The 22710-nt window shown below is 51.5% G+C and overlaps 1 protein-coding gene across 1 annotated transcript in view; it reads right to left on the bottom strand.

Annotated features, from left to right (window-relative positions):
- Nucleotides 1–22710, bottom strand: part of RUNX3 (runt related transcription factor 3) — a 55581-nt gene that overhangs the window by 4094 nt on the left and 28777 nt on the right. Inside the window, exon 4 of the mRNA XM_026863227.1 lies at nt 8678–8842. Within this exon, the coding sequence (XP_026719028.1) occupies nt 8678–8842 (165 nt within the window). The remainder of the gene's footprint in view (nt 1–8677; nt 8843–22710) is intronic.

The raw sequence follows: 22710 nt of genomic DNA on the forward strand, positions 1-22710 counted from the left end.
GCCGCGCCGGCCTCGGGGCTGCGGGAGCGGGCGGGGGAGCGGGGCCCGGGCCGCGCCATCCCCTCGGGGCTGCCCCTCCGTCCTGCCTCCTTCACCTCAGGGCTGCCCGTCCAGTCTCAGCTCCTTCACCTCCTCCATTTCAGTCCTCACCCCTGAGCTGCCCCTTCATCTCGGCTCCCTCGCCTCAGGGCTCCCGCTCCACCTCAGCACTCTCGCCTCAGGGCTGCCTCTCCGTCTTGGCCCTCACCTCAGGGCTGCCCCTCCATGTCGGCTCCTTCACCTCAGGGCTGTCCCTCCATCCCCGCGCCCTCTCCTCAGGGCTGTCTGTCCATCTTGGCCCTCGCCTCAGGGCTTCCCCTCCACCTCAGCCCCACACCTGCAGCTCTGCCCAGGGGCATCACCCCTCCTGCCCTGAATCCGAGGAGATCCACACCGAAACACCTCCAGCGAGATCCAAATAAAACAACGCTATTAATACCCTCCATAACCACCTAACTCAGCAGCAGAGCAACCCTCCATCACACTTAGCCAGCCATCAAACGGCAACCTGGAGCAAACAACGCGCTAAGCAAACGCCAGGGAAATAGGAGCGGGTGAAGCTGTACCCTCGGGCCCCACGCTCCCTTTGAAATCGCAGCCGACCACGTACTTTAAAAATCCCGTCTCGCTGTCCCCTTCTCCAGCGCAGGCAGAGCCCAGCGCATCTCACACACACATCTGCGTGGTAGCGCTGCCTCGGAGGATTTACTACGGTTTGCCTCGCTTACTCGCCGTCCAGCCCCCATTTGCTTTTTTGGACCCTGGCAATCTGAGCTTGAGTATTTCAGTTGTCCAGTTGCCAATCAAAATATTTGAAGGAAATGTTTATTTTCTTCTCGAAATCACACCAGCTGCTGCACTAACTGAATAAGCCCATTTAGCTGTAAGAATTTAACCATTGTAAGAGTGAATAGAGTCCCCCAACTACTCCAAAATCTGACCCAATCTATCAGCGGAAATGTCAATGTTTTGGATGGGATTTTGGGGAAGTGTGGAATGTGTATTAAATAAAAGCCATGTAAAGGTCAAAGCCCTGATTAGTAATGCCACTGTCTCCTCGTTAGGGCTGTGCTGCCCAGGGGACCACGGAGGCCAGGACACACCCTGTTATTTAATTGTGCAGCTGCAATTTGCACCTTTTGAGGACCCCCAAGTCCCCCCGCATGTGGAGCTGGATAGAAACAGACTTTCAAAGCCACTCAGCCCCTTTCTAGATTTAAAAAAAAAAAAATGTGCTCAAACAACACAGCAGCTTTCTTTTCACCTCGGAGACAATACGGGTCTTTTCTTGGGTGGATGGCAAGGAGATAACCGCAAAAAGCCACCTCTGAGCGCCTGCATGGCCATGGGAGCTAAACCTCTGCCAGTTTGTGGCAGAGCCGGGCAGGGCAGCGAGGGCTGGTCATGAGCATGGAGGTGGGGAGGCTGATCCGAGAGGCTGCCGACCACAGAGGTTTCTCTGGGTGTGTTCAGCCGCCTCCCTTAAGACCATGCTGGGTTTGGGAGCTGCCTCGGATGGAGTGAAACTGGTCCCCGCACCCTTGCTGGGTCAGGACTGGTGGATCTGCTCTGAGTTCCCTGGAGGCCTTCGGGCAGCTGAGGCAATGGACCCTGCAGGAGGTTTTAGGGACTAACCGCACTGCCATGAATCCATCCCAGAGAAGTGGTGGGGGTTTCCACTGCCTCCTAAGCCAGGAAAATATCTGTTCTGCTTAGAGAGAGGAAAGGGCAGCAAAAGCAAGGTCAGGACCTCTTCAGTGCTGCAGAAAGGGAAGAGGTGTGAGGGACAACTAAACAAGCAGCTCTGTGCGCAGAGCACGGCACCAGGGCTCGATGTACAGCAGTAGGAGGAGATTATCAGATCATCTGGGGCCGTGCAGTGATGTAGGGAACCTGAGCAATTCCACAGCACCCAAGAGATCGCTCTCTGGTCCCTGTTTTAGGGATGTGGGGAACATGCAGTGGCTTATTCAGTAAGTCAGCAGTAAACCTAAGTAAGTGTGTGTATTATACAACACACAAAAATACTCATTGTGTGTGGTACACACAGAGAGAATAAAGGAAATTTAGAGGAAATTTGATAGTGTGGCACTCTCCAAGTGTATAGAATATATAAATATCTTCAGCCTGGCCATATATCACCATTTCATTTATAGGCATATATGTGCCTTGCAAAATTGTAATGAAAAATATAGCCCGGGGGGAAAAAAAACCTCCTTTCCTGTCTTATGCCATGATGATTGACGACAATGTAAACACTAATGATACTTTATGCTTATGTATATAATACTCATGCATGTGTGAGATGGAGCAGGGACAGAAATTCTCTCTGTCTGTATATACCTTTGGCTATTTTTTCTTTACTAGTTTCTGTGATGCTTGGAACTCCGAGTTGTCTTTCAGCATTTTTCTGACCTCTCTTCCTCTCTGCTTCCTTCCCCAGATCATAACAGCTCCATGTGGGAACACGGAGAGGCAGGTGGCCAAAGATGGAGAGAATCTGCTCTGCATGGGAAGGTGCACAAGATGCATTTGATCTCTGAAGACCCAGCTCATCTCTAGAGCAGGCGCCGCTCTCCTCCCCACCCACGCATGCAGGCACGCTCTCACGCCTCTGTCACAAATGTTAACAAGTTCATTCGTTTCCAAGTCAGAGACAACTAAAAAAGAAAACGGCCCCTTCCTCCCACCCCACAAAAAATAGAGCAAAATTTATTTTGGGGGAGGAGGGGAGGTGTTGAAAAAAAATGAAGGTGTGATCAGCATCCGTTGTTACACGCCCATGGAGCAATTGTTCTGTATCTGATATAACCAGCTCACGAACTGGGTGCAAGTACTTCCTCTGCAGAGTTTAAAAAAAAAAAACAAAACAACAAACCCAAACCCCAAACCAAAACACAACACCACACACTTGCTTATCACAGCATCGCCAGGCACCACCTCAAGATTGCTGAGCACGTTTGCTGCTCGCTTTTCTAATTCTCTTCAAATACCGTGTGCTGCCGTGCAGACAGACACTCAACCCCCAAACCTACTCCGGTGAGCATCGCAAACCTTAACTCCGCTCTCCTGGGTCCTCTCCCAGCACTTTCAGCCAGATCCCAAATATGCTGGGCAACAGCCTCCTGGTCTATACAGGCGGGCAGGGCAGAGAGGCAGGGAAATTCCCAGGTATTCCCAGCTCACTGAATCACCAACCGCATCTCAACGTCCTCTGCAAACTCTTCAAGGTCTATTGGATGCTCCCAGCCATTCGTCAGACCCATCCTGCCCTTCTGGGGAGGACCCTGCTTCTAACATCCAGTCTGGATTTATTCAGGGCCAGTTCAGCCCCATCTCCCGTGCCAGCACTGTCCTTCATAGCTTACATTAGCTCCTCTCCTCCCTGATGTTTACCCCCTGGATGTATTTATACAGAGCAATCAGCTCCGCTCCCAGCCTGCCTTTTGCTAGACTAAACAAGCCAGGCTCTCCCAGCTTCCTCTCCCGCAACAGCCTCTCTCTTCCCTTCGCCATCCCCAGAGCCCTCCTCTGTCCGCATCCCCCTGCCCGGCAGGAACCGCATCAGGCTCCATCCCACAAAGCTAATGAATAAGCTAACGGTGCTAATTGGAGCGGGTGGGTGGGCTGAACGGGAAACGCTCCCTTGATTGCAGACACTCCCTCTGGCCTGCCTGCGCTTTGCTCTTCACCTGTATTCAAAGGGTATTAAAAAAAATTAACAAGCCCTGACTACATAAAAGGAAGTTGCTGAATTTACAACCCCGCCTGAAGCTAGACCACCTTGCCTGCTGAGCAGGTTTGGACCAGGCCAAGTCTGCCATGGGAAACCCACTGCGGAGCAGCAGGCTGATAGGGGCAGCTGCTGGGGCGATAGGAGAGGGGGCTCCAGCCCTGCTCTGCACCACAGCCCGGCAGCCTGGCAGTGCCCTCCTGCAGTGGGACCCCAGCCTGGAGGTTCCGTGAGGATCCCAGCAGAGCAAAAATCCCCTGTCAAAGGCACATGGCATCCCTGGAGCCTGAGGGAAATTCAGCCGGGCTCATTGATCTGCTACGTCGCTCGTCTGCTATTTGTGGAAGTGCCGCTCCTCGGCACCCTGCGCTGAGGCTGGGAGACAAGGCGGCTGCACGGCAGCGGCAGAAGCAGCGGTGGCGGGTGCTTGGCCTCTCTCTTGGGGGAAGCTCCCGTCCAGCACTGGCCTGTGGTTCGTCTTTGACGGTTACACGCCAGATTCGTTTAAGGGACATCCACTGCGCAGCGGGCAGTTGTAATTGAGAGGAGCAGAAAAGCAGTTTAAAGATAGGCACAGAAGCCTGCGGAGCCTGAAAGCAGGCAGGAAACCCATCTTAAGCGTGTTCCTTCCTTTGAGGCTGAAGCTGAATCCCACAATATGTTTTCTTCCCACTAATGCTTGCCTAGCTTCCTTTGGAAACAATTTAGCCTCTGCCCATGGTAGAATGTTTTTATCCATTAAGAAACGGATATTTTAAAGAAACCATAAGTCGATCTGGACAGGGATTAGGAAGCAGCAATTCAGTGTATTTGCTGGGCCCATAATTCAGGACTTAACCTCAGAGCAGCCACGTTGCATTTCGGAAACAATAGGGCACTCACTGCCTATGCCAAGAGGCTTCTTAAAAGTAATGTAATCCTTTAAAAATGTATATTTAAAAAGAAAAAGAGAGAGAGAGTTGACTTTAAATGCATATGGTCAAGCATTCTGCTGATGACTGGCCCACGATAAAAACATTGCACTGGCTTCAAGCAATGGATTGGAAATCAAGCTGGTTAAAGCTGAGGTGGTTCCAGAGCAGGAGATACGAAAGCTCTTCACCAGCAAAGACGGTGTCTCCCAAACCGTTCAGCAGACACTAAGGCAGGGAGAGGCAGGATGAAGTTTGCAAAAGGATCCAGCGTTTACTGTTCTTGCTGTGAAGTCAAGGGAATTTGGTTTCACTGGAGCAGTGTGAAGAGTGTGCAAGGGGATGTTAAGTGCATTAATCAAAACAGCTCGCTCCGTTACTGAGCCGATCAAATTTAAAATCACTTTGCAATTGTCCTTGTGTACACGGGGCCCCTACATGTTGCCGGACAATGCACACACAATTGCTTTTGAGTGGCTGAAAATGTTTCCACTACAAAGCTAGAAGAGAGGAGCCGGCTGCATGGGCGGTCCTCCTCTGTCGTAATGGGAATAAAATAGTTCAGTATGAGCCACTGCTGGAACACGGGCAAGGGCAAAGCGTCGTGTGGAGGACTGGGAGCTGCTAGGACCATCCTGGTTCTCCCCGGGAGGACGCGTGTCTGTCACCATCCCACTTCCCCAGAGCAAGGGCGCCTCGAGAAGCAGCTGAAGGCGGGCAGAAGCAAGTTCCTTTAACATCTTGCTTCACTTTTTGAGAGCTACTTGATGATTTTTATTTTTTTTTTTAAGCTAGAAGACAAAACTTGAAAAGAAGCAAAGCACGCAAGGCTCTGGCTTCGCGTGCCCCGTAATAAGGAACCATTTCAAGCCATCCTAATGACAGCTTCGTGTCTCACTGTGGAGATGGGAGAGCTGGGATTTCAAAACCTCAGATTTTCCAGACCTCACTGGAGAAGTATTGGGCCAAATCCTCAGTGGGGGCAAATAGCTCCGCTCTGCTGAAGCCAGAGCACCAGCTGATGCTACATGAGGGTCTGCCCGTCCTACCTGCCTGGCTACTGGGTCAGACTCTCCTCACAGATCACAGGGTGAACCCAGAATTACCCTATTTTCCCCCCAAAGCAGTGCAAAAGGGAATGAAATCTGGTGTGTGGAGGGATGCAAATGTCTGTCCCGTTTGCAGGCAGACATGGAAAGGGATTGGTTGCCCGTCTGCACAGGGTAAAGCAAGACTGAAGCCACTGGAATTCACTGACACTGGGCAGCGGGAAACCAGTCTGAGAGCAGGATCTGACCCGCTCGGCCACGGTGCTGAGCACACTCTCCTCCCATGTTTCCTGGCATGCCCTTCAGAAACGATCGGTTTTCTCTTACCGGGAGGTTTTTGGTTTGAGACCATTTAACCTCAGGATGATCATTTTACATGGGGGCTATTTATAACCTCATGGGGCTGCTTTACTGAAAGTCTACTGCAAACAGCCGAGGGCCAGATTCTTCTCCGATTTACACCAGCGTCCTTGCTGTGATCTCCACCACGGCCACAGCCTTCACTCTCCAGGAAGAAAGCTTGGACTGGGCCAGAGCAAACACATCCCCAAAGGACCCCAGTTCCTCCCAAAGATAAACGTTGTCTCCTACGTGCCTGTGCTGTGTCCAGCGATCTGAGGCACCTGAATCCCCCCGCGGTGGCTGAGGCTGTTTCTGAGCATCTCGGCTCCCCAGCCTGGTTTTGCCAGAAGGGGATTAGGAAGTGTTTGTACAAACTGCTGGGTCAGCAGAACCAGGAGGCCAACCAACCTCCAGCACATGAGCTGAAGGCTGCTGGGCGTAGGTGATCATGGAGGCAAGACCTGCCTTTCTGCCTCGCGCTGGCCCCCTTTTAATCCCCGCACAGGGATGCAGGGATGCTAAAAACATTAAGGTTGGGAAGAACCCAGGTAAAGAGTAATTGAGGGCCGGATGAACTCCAGCCTGCCCCGTTCGTCCCTCCTAACCGATATCTCGTTATGCTTTTTGCTAATCGGCTTCTTGTGTGTGTTACCTAAGAACGTGCCAAGTCGTGAGAATTACGGGCCTGTTAACTCCTGTGTTATTCTTGGCACGGGCCAGGCTCCACTTGCTGGGGTAAAAATTATGATCTTTGTGAATAAGCCGTGTGTGTGTGTGAAAGAGGTGGGGGCTTTTTTTATTATTATTATTATGATTGGTTATAGTCAGCGTTGTGTCAAAAGGACAGGGCTGAGATTAAAATTACTGATCCGATTCTGCTGCCAGTTACGCTGGTAAGAACCCACAGTAATTTTAAGACGGTTCCTCCAACTTAGGAACAAGGGAGCCAAGAGCAGAGTGTGCACGAACTGCCTTTTGCAGCATTCCTGGTACTTTGGATTCACTCCGCAGGAATGATTTTAAATGGCTAATTTTGTGTGTCTCCACTCCTGCTGTCACTTGACATTTGGGAATTTGGCACGGGCGGTAGCTTGTGGCCAGTTTCATTTTTTTTCTTGTTGAATTTGTGTCATCACCTGATTCTTTGCTCCAAACGACGCTCTTCGGGTTTCTGGCACTGCAGGGGACTGTGCTAATTTAAAATACGCATCTTTTTTTTTCTTCCCCCAAGAATCTTTTTCTTTATTATGTAGCCAATGGGACGAGCCTATAAAAGTCTTTCTCTCTCTCCTTCTTGCCTTTTTTTAACAAAAATCAAACGATAATCCTACACAAAATGCCCGGGTTCCTCTCATAAACCGTGTTAATATCAATGAAAATTCCAAGCATAAATATTTGCATTTCAATGAGAAATAAATTAAATTTTCACTGTAATTTTGGGTTGGGAGGAGCGGGGGAGCTTTTACAGTTCGGGTAACGTTTTCAAACATGTTTCTGTGCCTGAGACACCCTCTTTGCCAATGACACTGAGGTTTTCAAACATCTACGTCACTTCTGAAAATGCAACACAAAGGCTTTTGGAACTTTTCATATGAAACCTTCCAAGAAGGGCCATTTTCCACCATAACTCAAAATGCAAACAGTTTAAATACTATCCCTTAAATCTCCATTAGTAGTTCTACTGATTTTCAAGGGAAAACACCACCAAGATTAAAAATTCATGGAAAAAGAGCACGTCTCCCATGCAGACAGGAGAACGGTCTCTCTTAATACATCCTGATGGCATCTGGCTGAGCTGAGAAGAGCTGAGAAGTGCTGAAAGCCGGGAGCAACGAGGCAGCTGGATATTTTCAAATGCAACGCTCTGTTTGGAGCTGAAATTCAGGCGCACGGGAATTAACAGACTGGCCTCTCTCGGGTAACTGGTGGCAATTCCTAACTCTTTCCTGGCAACAAGATAATGATGCAGATTCGCGGGGAATGCCCGAGGGCTCAGCTATGCTGAGGGCAAATATGGGAAGAGCGAAGGCTCTGTGTGTGTGTGTGTGTGCGCACGCGTGCACCCATGCAGGTGTGCATACGTGTGGGGAATTATGCTGGAGCTGGGTGATGGATCACCAGACTTGGCATAAACACAATGCAACAAGATAAGAAACCATTTGGATTAGCATGTAAAGTATAATACACCCTTTCTAGTTGATGCTTAACCGTCTACGCGGGTGCCTTCATGTCAAAGAAGCTACTGAGCTACTGGATTTAAAGTGTATTGCTCTGATCTCCCTCATGTTCCTGCTGAAACTGCTCAGTTCTTCCTAAACGCCCATATCTAATGGTGCACAGAGCGAAATCACCTGGGTTTAAGATTCAGCAGCGATCTGCTGATTTAATGGGTGCAAAAAGGCTTCCAGGGTCAAGAAACCCAACCAAACCCCTCCCTAGCTTGTCCCCCAGACAGGGCTCCTTACCCTGGGGAGAGCTGGAGTCCAGCCCTAAATACAATCCCGAGGAAGCTGGCTCGGCCGGGATGGCTCCGCTCCCTGCCCGGCCGTGTCGGCAGCGAGGGTTCGGGGGGTGACGCCAGGCTGGGGCACCCGGCCAGTTACCTTGTATTGGAGTTTGAGCCTGGGACCCAAAGTGGCTTGGGGTGCTGAGGGATCCGCGGGGGTTGGGTGTTGTTGGGGTGACTCTCATGGACTGGCGCAGCCGTTCCAGCTCCCCGTAGCGGTCGGTGAAGGGTTTGGCTTGGTCTTCTAGCTTTTGTCTGTGCCCTGGAACATGATAAGAGAGTCTGATATCTAATCAGTTACTCTTTGGCTAGAGCACCCTGGTTACACACAAAATCGACGCAGCCTCCGTATCTTCGCGGTTTGCTACTGTTCACAGACGGGTAATGTGCAGCAGCCCCAGCAGAGATCGGCTTCCCGGGGGGCTTTGCGCAGCCCACGCATGCGGGAAGGCCTCACGGTTCAGGCAGATGAAACCCACCAAAGAAGAGACACAGAACTGACCCACGTGGAAGGCTCCAGATTGTCCGGCGAGTCAGCATCCGATTAAGGAGCAGCGGTTGGGATGCCCCGTGCCGTGCCCGAGCGACCAGCCTACACCAGCCCTCGCTCGCTCCGAACAATGAGGGGAGACACGTGCGAGGCAGGAGAAACCCCATCTCCTGGCAGGGTGGTGATCGGGGAACCAGGAAAGGAAACACTGAAATTTAAATATTTTCTACGGCGTTTGCTCAGTGAACAAAGAATAAACTCTCATCTTATTCCAGCCCCCTCCCCAGCTCTGCTCACCCAACGGGGTCAGAGCCAAGAGGGGCTGGAGAAAGCACAGGAGGAGGGGCAGGAACAGCCCGCCCTGGTACCGCACCTTGGCCATCTCACTTTGCTTCTTTCTGTTCCTCTTTCCCTACCCATAAAATGGGGAGACTATTCACCTACCTCCTCTAGGCAGGGTAGCAACTAATGAGCATTTGTAAAGCACTCCCAGCTCCTTAGGTAGCAGCTGCTGGCACAGGGCAATAATTATTAAATTTATGCTAATTGTCCCGAGGCGAGAGGCGCATGAAATACACTTGATACATAACTTTCGCATTTTACTATATTAATCATCGCCAAACGGCTTCACTCTCTCTGGGCCAGATTCCAGTCTCAGTTACACCCGCACAAAGCTGGAGGGACTCCAGAGAAGCCGGAGCTGCTTCAGTTTTACATCAGTGCCGGGTTCAGACCTTGGACTCTCCTTGCTCTTTACCTGCTGGAGCCAGACGGCCGTGCAACACCCCCAGCTCTTTGCACCTGCCATGAAAGGACCTTCCCAAGGTGGCAAACACCTTATCCCGGCGTAATCGAGAGCAGAGCTCGGGGGCACTGGAGGTGTGCAGGCACGTCGGGGCGATAGGAGAGGAGCTGGGAAGAAACCCTTCTGCAGCTCTTCTGAGAGCTGGGCCTTATCAGATCCAGCCCTACGGCCCAACATCCATCAAGTCAAGCTCGGTTCTCAGTGGCTTTTAAGAAGAAAAGTGACGCGTTTAAAAGGCGAAAGATGCAGCCACCTCTTGCTCGCACCCCCCTTCCCTTCCGCTCTCACATCTGCGTAGCGTGAGCTTGGTGTCAATTTATAGCAAAGTCACAGAAAGTCCCCAGACTTCCCCCTCTTTAAATCTGATGTCTGATATCTTCTGATCTCGCATTTGCTTGGCTCCTCGAGCTCAGGCTGCACTTGCCAGGCTGTCTGCGGAGACGCCGGATAGCTCGGACGGGAGGGGAGAGCATCGACTCCGGAGGGGATCTCACGCTCCCAGTTTAGCTCCCCGCCATGGCGGCACTCCACGGGTGTCCCAACAGCAAACCGCCCCCAGCCACAGATTCTGAGGGGCTTTGACCCTCCCCTGGGAGCTCCACAACTGAGTGAACCCCACCATCCCCCCCCCAACTCTATATTCCCCAGGCTCCCGCGTGTGTTAAAGTCCAAACCGAACGAAAACGTGCTGACGCCAGAGAGCAAAACTTGGTAAGGACGAGCTCCCAGCTGAAAGCAAAACCCAGTGGTATTTTGAAAATGTATTTTCCCTGCTGTGTGAAGTAAACCGAAGAAACCTCAAATCAACACCCTAGACAATCTCTTCTAATCTCTGTGTGTCCCTAGACCTTGGGGCATCTCCGCGTTATCTGAGGGCCTTCAGAGACGTGAGCAGCATCTGTCACATGGTGTTTGTGCTTTCCCCAAGGGGAAAAGCATGTGCAGTGAGGTGTCTTGTTTTGGTCCACATTTTATTATTTCAGTATACATTTGAGCGCGGAAGAAGAAAAATAGGTTTATGTTTTTCCTCTAACCAGTTTTCTGAAGTAGAGATTAGCAGAGAAGCCAAAAGGACTTCAAAGACCAAGTTCCACAGAAATTTAATGGAAATTAAATTCTCTGCCTTTATCTCAGCTGAAACCCTATCCTGCGGTAGTATCTGGCATGTGACGGAGAAAATCCTGAAAAATAAATCAAGTGATCTCTATGCTGATAATGTTTTTAAAGATTATTCAGCCGTACGACTTAACCAAGGGCTTCATGTGGCTGCATCATGCTGCACTGTGGTTGCTCCAGTCCCCACACTGTCTGAGCGCGGGCGCAGCCCCGTGGGGTTTTTAAGCCTCAAGTAAATAGCAGTGTTGTACTTACACCCTCTAAAAGGGGCTGGTTTGTGGGGAGACCCAGCAATTACCAGCAAAAACCCCAAAAACCTAAAACTATCCTGATAAAAAGAATGTAGAAAACTTGATGCAAATACGAGTCAAGGCAAACACTGAGGCTCATTTAGGAGTGAAAGCCCAGAGGGGAGCTGCGGTGGGGTCAAGACCCTTCCCAGCTCTCCTAGACCCTCTCTGGTTTATATCCCATCCCATCTCCATGGGTGGGACCCGGCAGTGCTAAACCATCTGAAACCAGGCAGCGAATGAGTTAAAAACCACCAACTTGGACTGCCAACCCTCCTTGGTACAGGCTGTCTCCCCAGGACTTCCTGCCACTTGTCACTTAGAGCTAGGGACGTCAGACTTTGTCACGCAAGAGAGAATCGCTATTAATGGGTTTCTTTCATCAGTACAACCTGAGCTTTTTAATTTCTGCAGCGGTTGGCTTCATTAAAAGCCCTTCCCCATCTACCCACAGCTGTCACGGAGAGGAAACCAATGCCGTCAAGTGAACAATAGCTCATACCTTAGAGAAGAGGAAGGTGGTTTCTAGCTTAACCCAAGGACTGACTCAAAGCCTCCTGAAGCCAGTGGGTGGATTTTTCAATCGACTTCAAACAGCTGCAGTCCTCATCCTAAGAAATCTGTGTGAGAAGTCTTAATCACCCCGACCTGTGAATTTTGGGGCACGAAACCCGCTGTTGGGTTGGAGATTTCACACTGCATTTCCAGCTGTGCCAGCACTGGCTTGCAGGTCAATATTTATGGAAATGACAGTCCTTAGTACTATAAAATGATGGCAGCTACTGACCTTAGGCACTTTCTGTCAACGGAGCAGGGATTTTAACGCTGGATCGGGTTTCTGAATCAGTTAACTCCGATATTGAACATGACATGATGTAAACACTGACAGATCACCTACGATCCTGATGTAATAACAAGATCTGTATCAGCATATCAAACAAATGATCCCATTGAACACTTCCCAGCTGGAAGAGCCGACATGAATTTGACACTTTAGGCCAGTAATAAGAAGCATACTGGAAGTTTTGGGTGTTTCCTTGGACTGCAGACAGCGAAACAGTGTGTGCCGCACTGGAGCTCAGGCCCTCAAAGCTATGATTTAAAGACATGCTTTCTGCATTCAAACATTTAAAGACCAAACAGACCCCGCTCTTCCTTCTAGGAGTGTGTAACCTGATGTGGCTTCCGAAGCTGGGACCTGCATGGGGTTTCCAGGCAGTGGGGGGGTGTCCAGGGTGTTCACCAAAAGCAGTTTATTTCCCCAGATTACCAAGATGCAGAATATAATGTTGAGCAAAGGTAGAAAGGGGGTCTGGGAACTTCATGGCTTGAGTGGTGCCAAAATCTCAGAGCTGGCAGATTTGATTTGAAAAAAAAACCACTCTCTGGGGTGCCTGGGGGTCTCTGATGGAACTGTGTTTAGGTGTAGATGGGGTTACAGTCGGGAGAGACATGGAGCTGCACAGCCCGCTCTCTGACTTCGCGGGTTTGGATTCAGGTGACACGTTTGTCCCCGTCCCCCGCTGTATCCCCGTGCTACCAAAGGACAGGAGAGCAGATGGTGGGAAGTGGCTTGGCCCTCCCCAGGCGTCTTGCTGCGAAACGCTGGCGGCAAGCTGGAGCGAAGGAAACGGCAAGCTGGAGCGAAGGAAACGCGGAGCGATTCAGCTCGAGGGGGGGGATGTTCATTAACACACACATTTGCAGATCATTTCCTTAGCTCCACCGAGGAGGAGACAAGAACAAGGAGATGGTAGCGTGGGCTGGGGCAGCAGCTCGAGCCGAGCCATCAGTGGCTGCAGAGGCCCCCACTCTTCCACCTTCAAAGCAAGGTCTGAGCATCCCACCAGCAAGCTCCCCCCATCCTCCACCCGAGGCTCTGCTCAAATATTAACAAGCCAAACTCCATGGCTTGGCCAAGCAGGAGCTCACCAGAGCAGCCCGCGCAGCCATGCACACAACAACCCCGTGCCTTAGTCTCTACATGTCCGTGAGAATGGACCACAAGAAAGCAATCAGCAGTGGATAAAACTCCGGCTCAATGTGCAAAACACCTTTCAAATCCCTCCTGTAGCCCTCAAAATAGGTACTTCAGACAGCCACGCCAATCCTCTACAGAGGGTTGAATTTTTTCCCAGTCTGAGTCTCGGCTAGACTATCAAGTCCCAGCATGTGCTCCAGCAACAAGCCACATGTGAAACTCCCGTGTTATGGGAACAGCGGGCCTGTCCCTTACAGCAGATGTTGGGTGGTTTCATCTTTGCACACCTATAACACAAGACGTGAACATCCCTCAGGTTTTCCCTGGAAACCCACCTCCGGCTCAAAACTCGCCATGGGAAATTCCCGGCCAAGAAGAATTTGGTGGAGCCCCACGGCCAGTGAAAGAGGGAGGGGAGGACAGTGTGGAGACGGGAACCGAGCTGCTCGCAGTGCCGGCAGCTGGAGAGGACTCAAACATGACGTCTCCGTGGAAGATGATGGAGATGTCCACCGAGCTCCGGTGAACGGCAGCAGCCAGCAAGTGCCAACACTACTTCAACCCACTTCTAAAAGTTGAAGCCCAGAAGTTCACAGGAGGGAGCAGGAGGAAAATGTTAGAGGAAACCGTCTCTTCTGCTGCCGAACAAAGTCAAGCACAGATAACTCATTATTCACATGTTTGAAGTTGGCCTGCTTACGCCATTTGGAAAGAGAATCAGTCACGGCGAGGCTTTGCTTTGGTTTCCTCTGGCTTTCGTGAGACACTACCGCTACTGTCTTTCTCCAGCTTGGAGAGAAAGGGGAGTGTGTCGCAATGCGCCTCGGCTCGCATGTCCTGGCAGAGGATTTACACCGACTTCAACAACGAAAGGAAAATAATATTTAAGGGGGTGGGGGAGAGAATTTACAAAAAAAAAAAAAAAAAAAAATTTGATTCACAGATCTGAAAATTTCACCCCGCGTGTCACAAACTCGCAGATCTGTGCACATCTGCGGGAAATACAGCAGCTTTCATAGCAGGGTGCAAAAACCACTGGCCTTGCTGACTTCTCTGCAGTTGCTCCCATTTCCAGGAAGGCAAAATTCATTCATGGGCTGTGATCCAGTGCTCACGAAATTAGGCAAAGCCCCTGATTCAAAGATTTCAAAGCTGGGTGCTTGGGGAGGAAGCAGACACATCTCAAGCACATCCAGCTGGTATTGCCTCAGTCACGTCTGAGATCAGATTTTCGAGTGTGTATATTAGCTGTCGCTGCATAGATCAGTGGAGTGATGCCAATTTCCCGTGAGTTAATGCCTGCTATCTAACAACCTGAAATGGGACCTGCGTGGTACCAGTATAGCTGGTTTTTCCCAGTGAACAACCAGTTCCATTAGGGCAAACACATCAAATTCCTTTGGGTGACACTGGTTAGGGATACTCTGCCCAGGATGGGGAGGCCCATCTGCTGGGTTCAGATCTGTGAGAGGAATGTGCCGGGGCGCAGCTCATGGAGCTGAGATGGACCCGACGCTGCGGGGCCATGCGGCAGCCACCTGGGTAGAGCAGCGTCCTCGGTAACACAGCGCAACCCGGATCAGACCCACCCTTTCCCAAGGTTTGAGGATGCCGAGCGCTGGGTTCCCCCTTCGCCCTGAGACAGAGCTGGGGCCCAGCCCTGACATTTGAACGTTAATATCCCCCGATCGCAGGACTGAGCTCCAAGCTCCATCTCCAGAGACTGGCTGGTGTGTCGGATAATTACAGCTCCTGCCAAGCTCTGCCAGCACGCAGAGCACAGCGCTGATCAGCAAGAGCCCCAGAGCAACGCTACCTGCACGGCACCCTTAATCCTCTGCAACGCTGCTCCTCCAAAGCCAGAAAAGCAGAGCTGTGCAGAGGCTAACCGCAGGCAGGGGGACTGGCCGGGCTGTAGGCAGCAAGGGGCTGCCGAGCTGCTGCCTGCTCCTGCCCGTGCTTTCAGGATGTGCTTGGCTGGGAACCTCCGTGAGAGGAGGCACGGCAGGACAGGGCTCGGCTGCTCAGCACCTTCCCGCTGCCACTGTCCTCAGCGCAAGGGCTCGGAGGCTGAGAGGCACTGAGGATGCTTTCTGCTTGCTGGGTCGCTCTTCTTCCTCCCTTTTCTCCCCCTCTCCCACTACAGCGCGTAGATTCACTGGAAAGAGTAAGATAAAATAATGCAAAATCATGTCTAAGCACCTTCCGCTGCAGGATATGATTTATTTCTGGCTGATTGCAGAACAGGTGACTGGTCTCCGGCAGCGGAAGAGAAGGGTCTTAGGAACTAAATTTCATCTCACTCTGAGTCAAATCCTCTTCCTCCCTCTGCCACATCATTAAAGTGATTGGTTGCGCTGATAAGCCCTTTCGAGAGGCAGAAACGAGACGTGTCCTGCCCTGACATCTGATGTGATCTTGTGGTTTCGTTTGATAGTTCTGGTCCTTTAGCTGTTGTCTTCCCTGAAATGAAACTTGCCTTTCAGTATTAGCCTTTTTTTTTTTTTTTCCAATACGTGACCCTTTGCACTGTCCTCCTGAGCTTGCAAATCCTGCCCCGGGAAATGGGGCCACATTGCATTAATAACCCTGAAACATGCAGTCCCAGCTCCAGCAGGATAAATCCTCAGAGGCAACAGCCTCCGCATAGGCACATGGCTCCCACATCACCTGCTGCCCACCACGTTGTTAGATCTGCTTTACAAAGGGGTAAACTGAGGCACGGGGCAAAACACTGCCCCTTCTTGAAGGAGTAAATCTCACCAGCATCGTTGCTGCAATGCTCACAAATAATCCTATCTAGTGTCGGCATGTTCTGTCACCTGCATCCCATCCCAGCCCCCTCATCCCTTTGCACGGGTCCCTTTGGGCTGCGCCGCTGGACCCAGCAGGAATTTCTTTTGCTGTTTATTTGTGCAGCTCCAGGCACAACTCACCCCCACACCCGGCATCGAGACACTGCTGACATCCTTCTGGAAGAAGCCTTCAACAAAACTTAATTCTCCAAACATTCCCCCATCCACCAGAGGATCCTTTTGCTCCAGTTTAATCTCTTCTATATACACGATCAATGCCCACTTCTCCGATTCTGATTTATTTTCAAAGCCAGAGCAGGAGCAGGTATGCCTTTTCCACCCCAGCTGAGAATCATGCCCTGGGGTTTTCCCAAAGCTTTCAAAAGCAGGAGGTGTTGCAACCAATTCCGACAAAGATTTCTTTGTACAATGCAAGCAAAAATAATTTCCCTGTTCTGGCTCCCAATATGGCTTTGCTTAGAAAATATTGGTCATTTTTAAGTGAAATGATTTTGAAGTTATTATGCACCAGGTCATTATAAAATGAGAGGTAGAATTTACTGTACACGGCAAATAAAATAATTAGAGGAGTGAATTTACTGGAGCCCATATAATTTTGGTTGCTCTAGTAATACTTCTTTTGAGGCCGGGATTACAGCCTCGAGCTATAGCACCAAAGGCCTGGGTGATACAAACCCATTGCTCTGAGCTCCGGGGTCGGGCAGCCTTTGCCCCCGCTCTGCTCTCCCCAGGGAACACTCTGCAAGCGCCCAGCACCCGGGTGTCCCCATGCCTTGCTGAGGGGCCAGCGGGTCCCACGTAGGGATGGGGGTCTTGCATAGCCCAACACACGGAAACCCAGTGCTGGGCTGCTTTTCTCCCCAAGGGGTTTGTATCCATCCCGGCTCAGAGCCGAGCCCTGACTCCCCCACACCTTATTTTGGCAGGATTGGGCCCTGAAGGGGTTAACTGGATAGCAGTGCCTATAAGAAATTAGAGGAGGAGGTAGTTTAACATAATTGCTTGTGATGCATGTATCAACAGCAGTCCAAACTGCCTCTGCAAGAAAATAATGCCCTGGACGGTCTCGGCAGATACCAAAGGGTGCAAATTTCCCCGCTGGGATCAAAACACATTAGCGATGGGAATACAAACACAGAAACCCTCCTTTGCAGCAAGTACTGATTTGCAAGGGCTCCTGCATGAACTCGGCAGCCCCGAGCCTCGCGCCGGCATCTCCCCATCTCTCCCCACCCGTGGGCCTCCTCCGTGCTCCGAGAGACGCGGGTTCAACCTCGTCCTTTGCCTCCCACCTGGCCGCTTGCCACCAAGGCCCTGGCTAGTGGGGTGTTAGGGAGGGTTTTAGGGAATCTGGCGGATGGAGGGTGAGAACTGGTGGTGTGGTGTGCCCTGCTCGAGCTGCCTGGTGGGGTGTGCAGTGATGGCACTGGTGCTGGGCCATCCTCCCAGCCCCTCGCCCCAGCCAGGGTTTGCTTTTTATTTGCCTCCATCCAAAGAGCAAACGGGACAGGGCAGGGTGGGATGGAGCCGAACGGGGTGGCCAGGGCTCCTGGGCACCATCCATGTGAGTGCCCCATCCCAGGAACCAACAACCCCAACGGCAGCTGGAGGGACAGCAGAGAAAACACCAGAAAAACTAAAATATTAAAATACCTTTCATTCCCACTGAGGATTTTCCACACCTGCCTCGTTTCAAGACACCCCCAAAAGCCAATGCCCCATCCAAAGTCCTTTTGGTCCTCCAGGTAGGGCCCTTCACCAGGCTGGATCAGCATGAGGAGAAGCAGAGACTCACGAGCTCTGCACAGGAGTCGTTCGGCAAAACTGGGGTACAGCCAGGATTAGCCTGACGTCCCCAGGCAGTATCATTCAAGGGCCACCACGGGGAAGCCCCGTGGCAGGTCCCCCACCCACAGGAGCGATGCCGAAGCTCCTGGGCAGTCGTACAGAGCCCACAGGGTTTCTTTAAACATCCACCTCAAATGGCTGCAGCGTGTCCGGAGCAGAGAGTCAATAGGGAAGCAAGTAAATGTCACTCAGGATTTCCTCCTCTTCCTCGCCAGGGAAAGGGACAGGTCTCAAGAAGTGGAAAATTAGCATATTTTAAATTACAACAAATTATAGCAATTTCAAATTGACATATAACTGTCCAGGAAGTGGTGAGGTCATTTATTTATTTAAATGACCTTGCTGGTTTGATTGATTAAGGGTTTTGTTTTTTTTTTTTTCTTCTTATTTTTCCTTTTTTCTTCACCATTTCCTTTTTTTTTTTTTTCTCCTAATTCCCGGACAAACTGGGAAATGTCTGTGTATTTATATCTAGCTAAGGACAAGCAGGGAAATAAAACAAAAGGCCCTAATAATACCCAAAACTCTCACCCCACGGGAGCACTTCAGCACCGAGCCTGCTTTTAATTAGAGAAACATCTCAAGTTCAAGTTTACGCATCCCCACAAGGAAGCTTTTTTGCCAAGATAAAGATCTGAACTTGTACAATACTGGCACGACGCAGCCCCCGTCCTGGGTCTCCATTCGAGTTTCTGTGATGTGCAAGACCCTGTATTAATTTCTCTCTTCTCCAAACACTTGCCAAAGCAGTATCAAATCTCCAAGGGTAGAAGGAGCAGCAAACGCAGGGTGTCACTGCCCCGGGCATGCTGCAGACCACGGGGTCCCAAAATTAGCCGTAGGAATACGGCAATAGGGGATCATTTTGCCGTTGTTTTTCCTTGGCTCCCATCCCGTAACCCCGTCCGACTGCCCCGCTCCCTCTGCTTCATCCTCAGCTATTTCAGGCTGCCCCTCGCTGACCCGCACCCGTGTGCCATGCGGTAGATCCCGATTCCCCCCCCCACCCGTGTCCCAGGAATGGGAAAGCTACAGGTTTTATTTCACCATCCAGATTCACGGAGCTGGCATCCAGGAGGGCCACAACGCATCGCCCCAAGCCCCCCCGCAGCGCACCCGAGCCCCGCAGAGCTCTTCCAGGTCCCCATCTCCTCTTAAAGTTGCTTCAAATCATAACAAAACCAACTTTTTTTTTTTTTTTTTTTTTTCCCTAGTGAGGATCTACACAAATCCTACTGCAGCACAGGTCTGTGTGAGACAATTTGGCACAAGTCGGCCAAATTCCCCAGCGGGCTGAGGGGTTCCTGCCCCAGCCCCACTCCCCGAGAGCAGCTCTGCCTTTCCCAAAATTTCCCTTCCATGAAGCAGCGTCTGGCAGGGCCGGGATGTGGATTCATGGATCAGCCACCGCTCTCAAACATAACGGGAATGTTTCTGCTTTGCCTTTTTCTTTATTTTTCCCCCCAAAAGCGGTGCAAATGAGGGAAGCCCTGAAGAGATGCTCTTTGTGACAAGCATCTACCAAGGAGTCAGAAATCTTGCCAGAAGCCACCAAGGCTTTTAAAGATTTTACAGCCCAAAAGTTATCAAGAAAATACCCAACTCCGCAATATATTAAACACATCATTTTGTATTTTTGATGGCATTTAAGCCATTAAGGCGTGAAAATATGATACTGCTGAAGGAATCAATTTTGCACAAGGCTGCTGCACCCCAAGAAAAACAAACAGGAGCACCACGGGGAAGCCCCCACCACCAAAACCCCCCAAATTCGAGCGCGGCCACCAGTGAGCGTGGAGGGGCTGACTCAGCTCTTCGGCCTCACCCAGCTGCGGCACGGCCTCAGCCTTCAAATAAACACAACCCTGCCGTGCTGGGGGGCTGGTTTGGGGGTCGAGCCCAGGGCCGAGTAGAGATGGTAGTGGGGAGGGACCGTTCGCTGCAGGGACACGCACAGACTGACTCCACGAGGGCAGCCGTCCCAGTTAAAGCACTGAAGCTTCCCAACGCAGCCCATGGCAAATGCAAAAATGTGAGTGCTCGGCCTCACACCCCCCTGCCCAAAAATCTGTGGGTCAAGTCGGGCAGGATAGGAGGCTTGAATTAGGGCAGCACTGTCTTAGAGTGGACACCTGGTGATTACTAGTTGTTAACATCACTCTGATTAATAGGGTGGAATATTGCACTTCTTCTCCCTTCCCTGAGTAAAATGGGATTTCAGTTTTGCTATTTCTGGCAGTAAATCTCAGACTTATGTACAGCCACGAGGGACAGGGAAAGTAGCAGGGGATCGCTTGTATTCCTAGCATGGTCCTGCACGTACGTTTTCTCTCTCGTCTCAAGCTGGATCATCCACTAGGAATTAAAAAAAAAAAACAAAAAACAAACAACAAAAAAAACCCAAAATGCAGCAGATTCCTCTGAACTCCAGAAAAATGGATTCAGATGCACCTTAAATAAATAAAAAAAAACGTGAAAGGCTTTTTCACGGTGGTTTGCAGACGCGCCAGGGCTCGGGGAGCCGGCGAGGCGCTGGGCGTGGGATGAGAACTGAGATGGAGGTGGTGAGATACGGGGGTGTGGGCAGCGGTGCCGAGGTGTGTCGGGGCTGGCGGGTCCGACGCAGGACGGGGTGGTTCAGGGCGCTGCTTTTATCAGCGTGGCTTCGAGATGGATAGAGAAGCCACAGCAAGTCATGTGTCATCCCCAGTAAGTGCTGATACAACCCTTTCTCCTCCCTGGCTGTCACCTGGGCAGCGCAACGCAAGCGCTGCTGGAAGACGCATCCTTACAGCAGGGCTGGGGGCACCCGAGGCCACAGGCACCCTCCTCCCACGGTCACCTCAGCACCCCAATATTAACACCAGCAAAGCCCTCTTCAGGCCGGATTTACAGCCAGGATTTTCAACTTTACAGTTAATCTTTCTCCCAGTTTTTCTGCTTTTTATCCCATACTTGAAGCCAAGAGCCCCCAAACCACAGGGTGCTCAAGGGCAGCCAGCACCCAAGCCGCAGCCTGGCATCCACTGACCGCCAGCACCCCGGGAACACAGATGCCACTGACACCTTGCACAGGAACAAAAAAGGGGGGTTCCTCCCTCTGCAGATTCCAAACTCTTCGTTTCTCAGCTGAGAGGGCAGGCTGGGCTGCGGCTCGGGCTGACGTTGTGTGCGGGGGGCAGGTGGGGAGGGAAACCCTCACTCAGCTGAGAATCTCGAAAAGATAAAAGCAAAAATCAGCAATTCTTGGAAACGACTCAGAGCCGTGGGAGGTGAGAAGCCTTTTCACCCACCAGCTACGTGCTGTGCAAGCAGGGAGCAGATGCTTAGAGTGGTGGCCACCAGGCTGTCCCCTCTGGGGTGACACCGCTCCTGGCATGGCCCCATCGCTCCCTCCCCAGGGGCCTGGAGGGGAAGGAGCCTTTTGAAGAGGGAAAAGTGGCCACGGGGGGGATTTGTGCCTGTGCAGGATGAGGCCTTGCCAGAAAAACCCTGCAGGAACAACATGGTGGGAGAGGGGACATGAAATGCTCTTGCCTGGCTGGGGGCACCCCATCCCCAAGCCCCCTGGTCCAAGCTGGAGGATGGGGACACACTCCTGGTGCTCACTGTGGTCACAGCACGCAGGGACACGACCAGAAGCACCAAATCTGTGACACACACACTCAAAACGAGCAGCGCAGGAGACACCAGCTACCATCACCAGCACCTCCATGAGCGTTCCCACTGCTGAGTGGGTGACAAGGGGGAATGCAGGGACCTCACTGCCCCTCGCTCTTCAGGTGTGGAAACCCTTCCTCATCCTCACCCTCCATTTCACCATTCAGCCCAGGACAGGAGAAAATTAAACTGTAACATGAGAGCAGGGAGCTCTGTGCCACTGGGTGAGGGCTGCAGCCCCCAGTTCCCTGCTCCAGCATCCCCCTCCCTCCTCTACACTTTCCAGGGGGGGAGGAAGAAAACCAGCTCCGTTCACCCAAACTTATGCAGTATTAAACTTCAGAAAGCAACTGTACATTCAAAGAGGTCCAGGCCCTCACCATGCAAGTGAAGAGGGCTCAGCACACCCCAGCACAGCTGCCTTGCACCCCTTCCCACCTCCCTGGCAGTGGCACACGGGGCTCTCTGCACGCTCCCAGCCTGAGGGATGTTTTTTACCCCAGGTGAGCAGGGCTGGGTATAGATGTGCTTCCCCACAAGGGTTATGGTGGGTGATCAAGGCCTCTTGGTCTCCCTTTCCTCCTCCACACAGTGGCCAGGACAGCAGGGGTGGGGTGGAAATCAGAAACAAGGGGTTGAGGGTAAAGGAGGTTTAGAAAAAGGAGAGAGAAGTTAAGGAAGACTGAATGGCAGCAAGAAAAATGTCAAAGGTGGGGGGGGAAGGCATTTAAAAGGAAAAAAAAAACCAAATTATTTTGCACAAGGGTTCCTAAGAGATGGGTAGAAAGGGGCTGGTGCTGCATGAGGGACTTGGGAGAAGGGGGGCAGAAGAGACAGCAGAGACGTGAGAGCAGTGGGAAGGGAAGGAAAGGGAAGGAAAGGGAAAGGGAAAGGAAGAGAAAGGGAAGGCAGCCAGCAGGTGGGTGTGATGGGGGAGGCCCTGGAGATGATCCCATTTACCCAGGAACAGACTAAACATCCCTGTATAGCTTCCAGCTATTCATTTTTCCATGTTCTGCCTCTTGTGAATTATTTTGCAAGCAGCTGTGGATGCGAGAAGGCTTTGCACCAGGGCTGCAACTTGGCCGAGTCGGGCTCTTGCTAAATAAAGAGCTGCAGAGAAA

This window comes from Athene cunicularia (genome assembly GCF_003259725.1).
Source record: "Athene cunicularia isolate RWA chromosome 23 unlocalized genomic scaffold, athCun1 chr23_part1, whole genome shotgun sequence".
Classification (NCBI taxonomy): Eukaryota; Metazoa; Chordata; class Aves; order Strigiformes; family Strigidae; genus Athene; species Athene cunicularia.